This window comes from Ischnura elegans, chromosome 10 (assembly GCF_921293095.1).
Source record: "Ischnura elegans chromosome 10, ioIscEleg1.1, whole genome shotgun sequence".
Classification (NCBI taxonomy): Eukaryota; Metazoa; Arthropoda; class Insecta; order Odonata; family Coenagrionidae; genus Ischnura; species Ischnura elegans.
In genome coordinates, this window is record NC_060255.1 from 93,983,487 (window position 1) to 93,990,431 (window position 6,945).

Consider the following 6,945-nt stretch of genomic DNA (forward strand, 5'->3'; position numbering starts at 1 on the left):
GAGTTGAGTTGAGTTCTATCAAATAGGTACTAAAACCATATTATATGAACGTTTGTGAGATATTGATCAGAATACATGGATATATGCCGATTCAAAATGATTGCTTACTTTAGTTTGAGGGCAAACACCTTCAACCACATCAACCAGAACAATGGCACCATCGCAAAGCCGGACGGCAGTGGAAACTTCAGATGAAAAGTCCACATGCCCGGGTGAGTCTATTAAATTTATTAGGAATTCATTGGATTCACCTGAAAACAACAAAACCAATTAATTATTCAAAAACTAACAAAAATGTTCAGTTTCATAGAGCAATAAATGAAATAAGGCATTACCCAATTTGTGGAAGAGAGCTATAGAACTGCTCTTCATTGTGATTCCTCGTTCTTGCTCATCTTTCCGACTGTCCATGTACCTAGCAATAACATGGGAATAAATAAGTAACAGAAGATAAATTTGGACGGCCAAGAATTAATCGAATATTTACCTTAGTTTGCCAGCCAGTCTTGAGGATATGATTCCGTTGCACGCTACCAACGAATCTGCAAGGGTCGTTTTTCCATGATCTACATGAGCCATAATACATATATTCCGGATAGAAGATGAGCGCTTTTGAAGCTCCTGTAATTTCTCTTTGGTCACCAATCTCATATTGGCTGGTAATTCTGACTTCACCGCACTTGGAAGAGAACTGGATGGCGGCAATGATTAAAAGAACAAGTGTTCAGCGGCTAGAGCATGGCATCTCACAATTATAGTATATATTCATCATAATTTCATATCCGATAAATTTTTCACAAGTGTTTTTCTGGTAACCGCCAGAGCAAAAGTATTCTCTAAAGTTTTCGCAACTCACACTTGAAAACGAAATCAAACACACTTTATCCTGAAAAACAAATGAGATACGAAATGCAATGTTGTGTATAAACGGCATAAACTAACACTAACAATAGCTTGAATGGCGTTGATAGAGTAATTTTTATGTTAGAGATGATAACTGTATCATATAGGTTGTTTATGCTGCATATTTTCGAAGGAATTTATTACCGTGAATCTCTTTCCCGATTATCTGCTACTATGAAACAATCAAAACCACTCGCGATCACGCCAATGTAAAGAGGTTATGGCTTATTCGGTGAGTAGCTGAAGTGCTCATCTATGCTTTGATTGAATTAGTTATTTTTGCCTCATTTTAATGTTTTTAGCGCACAAGGTATTTATGTTTCCCATTTTCAAAACGTATGCACGTCATGTAGCTCAACTTAATTCTGGTATTAATACCTCATGCTTGCAGTGGAAATCTTGTGTGTAAAGCTGAATTAAAATCCAATTATTTGCCTCGGTGGTAATTTCTGGTGTTTATTTTTTTTATTTTCTCATTAGTGCGTGGAAGTTTGGTTTGAAATAGGACACGAAGCTTCTGTGAGAACAAAACGAACGCCAGAAGGATTCACCCATGATTGGGAAGTGTTTGTCCGTGGAGTAGACAATGCCGACATTAATTATTTTGTGGACAAGGTTGTTTTCCATCTGCATGAAACCTTTCCGAAACCAAAAAGAGGTATTATCAGTTTTATTACATTTTCAATACTTTGCTTATAATTTTTGTTTCGTCTAACGAATACTAACCACTGCTATTTATTGTAGTGATAAAGGAGCCACCTTATTGCCTTAAGGAATCAGGATATGCAGGGTTCAACCTGCCCATTGACGTTTACTTTAAAAATAAAGATGAACCGAAAAAAGTCAGATATTACTATGATCTGCATCTTCAAAATAGTGGCCCTCCAATCAGCAACATTAAAAGGGAAAAATATACATTTTCCAATCCTTCAGAAGACTTCAGGAGGAAGCTGATTCGCGGTGGTGGGGTAAGCATTATTCTATGATGTTTCTTGGTATTAACTTAACCTTAATTCGGTGGCTGTGCTACACACTAATCTCAAATGCCCCAAAAGAGCAAAAGTCATTAGCAGATGTTATTCAAGTTGCACCCAACCAATATATTTTGCATGCAATAATTTTAGGTTGGCGTACTGGGCTCTGAGGCAGGTGGTAACTCAGTATCAACTGAAAAGACTAGTGCAGAAGAAGGAACTCCCTCTGTTCAACCCACTGTTAAACATTCAACTCCTACACTTGCAGGGAAGCCTAAATTAACTAGCGACCCTTCAAAGAAAGCTAAAATAAAGGTATACTGTGTGTACTTTTGTTTTTAGCATTCATTCTAAAAATAGAAAAATGGGTGCTTAAAAATTAATCACACTTCCTGTTCATTCTGTTCAAAGTTACAGTGAAATGCTTCACGTTTGTTTCAAAAAAGATTTGTCAAAATTTTTTGCTTTTATTATAGAATATTTTATGCTCTTTATTGTTTGACTGTGTGCTGATTTCTTTCAAATTCCTCTCATTCTAGGAAGGAAAGTCTGACGAACCAAAATCAAGCAATCAATCATTTGCTGACCTCTTTGGCCCACCCATAAAAACTGCCAAGGTGTCTCCAGACCCAAAGAAGCCATCTCAGAGTAAAGTATCCCCTGTCAGTAAAAATAGTAAACCAGTTGATAAGCCTGATAAAATCAATAGTGATAAACAGTATACTTCCTCTAAGCCGAAACATATTCCTCAGAAAGAAATAAAAAAAGATAAAGATGGTAGCTCGAGGGATGATAAGGGTGAGAGAAAGGACAAGAGTAAGGAACGTGATCGCTCTAAAGAGAAAAGTAGCAGTAAGCATCAATCTCCCCCCCCAAAACTTTCCAAGGAAGAGCCGAAAAAATCTAGTAGTAGTGAACACAAAGAGAAAGTGGAATCGAAGAGTTCGGAGGTGAAGGTTGAGAAAGAGAGGAAGAAAGAGAAGAAAGCAAAAGATGAGAAGATCAAAAAAGAAAAGCACAAAGATCCGGAAAAATTTCCCAGCGAGAGGCCGGAGAAGATTGAAAAACATGCCAAAGAAAGCAAAGAGAAAGATGTGAAGAAATCTCCTAAGCACTCGAGTAAGGAAGTTGAGAAGGTGCGTGAGAAGGAGAAGCACAAGGATACTGACAAGGAAAAACTCAAGCACCGGCATAAGAAGAGAGAGAAGGAAAAGTACAAGAAGAAGGAGGAGTCGCGGGAAAGAGAGAAGACGAAGAAAGTGGAGGAGAAGGAGAACAGCAGTGCAGGAGGAGATCACCATGTCGAGAAACGGAAACGATCCGAAAGCCACTCCCCTAGTCCTTCCCCCGAGGCTTCGCCCATCTTACCGCCCTCCCCAGAGAAGGAGCCCGAGAGACCGGCCCCCGTGGTCAAAGATAAACCCTCTAAACACCCCCTCTCCACCCTCTTTGCCGAGTTGGAAGACCACATGAGTGACTCCTCAACTTCCCCCCTCTCTGGAGACGAAGATGTGATCGAACTGCCGAAATTGAAATCAAAAACATTCTCCCCCAGGGAGACGAAACCAGAGCCTCCCCCCAAAGAGGTTCCCAGGGTCGAGGAAAAGCAAGAGACGGTCCGTCCGGATCCTGTCGAACCTCCTGAAATGGTGGTGGAGGAAGTGAAAGTGAGCAAGCACAAACAGTCGTCGCACCGTGATAAGAGTAGTTCTGGGGGTAGCAGCTCGAAAAGTAAATCAAAGGAAAAAAGCTTAAAGAAGAAGGAGAGGGAACAGGTCGAGTCAGTGGTGGAAGAAAGCAAGGAAGTGGAGAAGAAGAAGAAGAAAAGGAGCAAACGAAGTAGGGAAGAAGCTGTCCCCGAAACAACACCAGTGAAGGAAACGAAGGAGGATGACGATGAAGTTCCTAAGATGAAGATTGAAAAGTTAAACGATATTGCGTTGAAACCACCCCCAGACATTGCTGTCGTTCATAAGCCCAAGTTTTCAAAAGAGTATTTGAGTGAGTTGCTTGACCTGCAGAAAAAAATAATGACCATAAAAGATGATGGCGAGCTACAGAGGGTTGTTCAGGTTTTGGCACAAAGTGGGAAGTATGAGATGAACAGTAAAAGCTTTGATGTTGACTTGTGCGCCTTGGATAAAAGTACTGTTAAGAAGTTACAGGAGTTTTTTACTGTGTCGTGACGAATGGATGTTTTGTGCCAATGTTAGGAAATACATATATTTTCATAGTGCAATCATGTGCTCAAATTGTATCCTAGCATTCACAAACCTCCATGAAATTTTTGACATGGTGAAGTGTTGTATTAAATGTTTCCAGTAATGTTTTTGATCCCAGTTAACAGAAATGGAGAAGAATGAATTGTCTTGTGATGTGATGAGTGAAACTAAGTACCTTATAGAAAATATTTGCTTATTTTTTGTTGCTTACTTGTGTACTGTTTTCAGTTGGTGATTCCTGGAGCAAAAAGAGATGCTGAGGGATTGGTTATGAATTTAAATGATTTGAATTATTGAAAGATTATCATGTTTCGTTTTATAGAGAGACTGTTCTCGTTAATTTGATGTTATGTCCATTATGTCAATATTTGCACAAATTTTTAGTGATTTACTTCTTAAACTGGAATGTACAAATTATGAGAGCAAATAGTGGTTTGTAATTTTGTATGATAAAATTGACTGAAATGTAATTTAAATGTGTATACTAATATGTTGAGACCACATCTCAACTTAATTTTGGATGAGATTGCTTGCTCGAAGTATAGTTTTGGTGCCTTGTTACTAGCCAATCATGTTTTGATCTCAGAAGTGGAATATATTTTGTCTAAAATTGCCTTAGGCTTCTTCTCAGTTTGGTATCACTGCTTTTTACGAGACATGCATTTTTATATGTCAAGAGGGCAGTGATTCGTTATCAATAATCTCATTTTGTTGGTATTTCTGTCTTCTCGTGTAATTCTTGAGATTTGGTGGTTCCGAAGTTGTAAATATGTTACTGAAGAAGGCCTTACCCTTCAATTATTTTTATTGTGCATGGAACTTAGTTGTTGTTGAATGTAATAGAGAACTTATATTTGAAGGAACTGACTTCGATTAATAATCATGAACATTGCCATTACTCATCGAATAACAAATATCATGGTGAAATTAATTTTGCAATTTTATTTTAAATAAATGATTATGTTCAACCGAAAAAATAAAAATTATTTTACAAATTGCAGCTAAAAATTTATTTTTGAGGTTTTTTTGTTTGTCATATCATGTTTGCTACTCTTTTTACTGAAGCATATTCACTAGGGAAGATGTGTCAGAACCTCCTCCTCAATATTTTTTTCTGATTTGAATGAAATAACATACAGTTGAGGACCTCAAATCCGGAAACCGAGAAATCCGGAATGTTTGAAAATATCTCTGCATAGTGTTTCGACTTGCCACCTCATGGCACCACTCTCCGAGCCTTGTTCTGGGACGAGTAGGAAATTAGCACACGCGATGAACATACCCGAACAACTTAGGCAGGGACATGTAGGGATCTCAACTATCGAGCACAAGAGCCTAAATTCGTTTATAAATTAATTACTTAATTAACAAAATATAGAAGCATATGCACAGATTCACTGAATGACTAAGGAAGGTATCGATAGACATTGCAACGTCTACTAGCGAATGCTATCAACGAAAGCTATTGAGAATGAAGAAAAAGATGTATTAATTGTTCATTCTCATCCACTATTAAGCATGTTCAGTTTATGCTGCAGAAGCTACGGTCGTTATTTGACATATATTGCATTAAAATTCTGAAAAAAAAAGTGTACCACAAACAGTTTTGCCTCGGCCTAGATTTGAACCAGGATCCCTCACTCTATATAGTGCAATATACAGATGTATCCAAGTATTTTTAATCACTACAAAGGAATCCCTACTCATGTTTTCAGATCAACCTAGATATGTACTTCAAAACTGAAGTGTTGAGTACGAAGTACTTACTAGTATAAGGAATTATGAGTGGAAGTACATACAGCTAGGAATCACGTGTGAAACGAATTTTCAGTAGAAATGGATTCAGTTATGTATTGAGAGCATGAGGCATTGTCAGTGGAGGTCGATACATCCGGGAATCACGAAGTACCAAGTAATTGCTATTCTGCACTTGATACTGATATATACCCATTAAACATGTGTACCGATATGTATTATTTGTTTTTGATAGCAGAAAGTAATCTTAATAAGTAATTCTTTAGGATACCTTTAGTGCTTAATGGAGGTTCCATTCTGAGTAGGGACATTTTCAAGTAGTACCAAGTTAGTACCGCTCGGAGAGGGTAAGGTCTTACCTTTCCTGAGAATTGGGAGAGGGGTGTGGCAATGGCATTGCTTACTTAATCTATCTATTTAGCAAAGGAAGGAGGATTGGTGGAGTAGAGTATATTGTACTGTATACAGAATGCCCTGATACGTAATTTATGGTGTTACACATTCTAATGCAAGTCTGATTCAATTTTCAATTTCCCTGATTTCCAGTCCATATTTTTAACATTTCCCTGACCTAATAAAAGTGGTGAAGTTGTCATATACAGGGATTTAATTGAAAGAAATATGCTGCAAGGTATTTTGTGACATTAAGTACAGTGGTAGTGTTGGTGGTTGTAGAATAAAGTCATGTTTTCCTTGCTACCCAAACAGGAGGAAACAAAACAACCATCTTACTTCTCAAACACAGCGGCACCATCAATTGCTATTTTTATCTTTTTGCAGCATATCTGGAGTTTTTCCCTAACCATAATCCAAATTCCCTCACTTACAATCTGAATTTTCATTTCCCTGATTTCCCCAAGCTGTACACATACGCTGTTATAATGATTTAACCTCACTCACTTAACAATCATTTAACCTCAATGGTATGTTTTTTTTAAGGAGTCATCTAACATTGCTAGATAAATATTACAAAAATATTGTGAATTTAGTTTCCTGTATATGGGGTAATTTTGAAGACACCATACATAAGAAAGAGAAGGATTCAACAAATCCTTATTTTTGCTCACAAAGGGAGGAGTCAAAATGGTAAA

At 37.6% G+C, this 6,945-nt stretch overlaps 2 protein-coding genes across 4 annotated transcripts in view; one reads left to right on the forward strand and one right to left on the reverse strand.

The window, feature by feature from the left end:
• LOC124166888 (elongation factor-like GTPase 1) overlaps positions 1-877 on the reverse strand; it is a 65,614-nt gene extending 64,737 nt beyond the window's left edge. For both annotated transcript variants that reach the window (XM_046544601.1, XM_046544600.1), the window contains exons 1-3: positions 488-877; positions 336-415; positions 109-251 (exon numbers count right to left, since the gene is read on the reverse strand). In XM_046544601.1, the coding sequence (XP_046400557.1) occupies positions 109-251; positions 336-415; positions 488-651 (387 nt within the window). In that variant the 5' untranslated portion in view covers positions 652-877. The remainder of the gene's footprint in view (positions 1-108; positions 252-335; positions 416-487) is intronic.
• Positions 878-900: 23 nt separating this feature from the next.
• On the forward strand, positions 901-5,094 carry LOC124166889 (protein ENL). 2 transcript variants are annotated; one of them, XM_046544602.1, is made up of 5 exons: positions 901-1,135; positions 1,384-1,561; positions 1,648-1,871; positions 2,028-2,192; positions 2,417-5,094. In XM_046544602.1, exons 1-5 carry the CDS (start codon positions 1,124-1,126, stop codon positions 4,061-4,063), a joined length of 2,226 nt encoding a protein of 741 aa, XP_046400558.1. In that variant the 5' UTR covers positions 901-1,123; the 3' UTR covers positions 4,064-5,094. The 2 variants fall into 2 exon arrangements, with proteins under 2 accessions (XP_046400558.1, XP_046400559.1); XM_046544603.1 differs by lacking the exon at positions 2,028-2,192.
• The last annotated feature ends 1,851 nt before the right edge of the window (positions 5,095-6,945 follow it).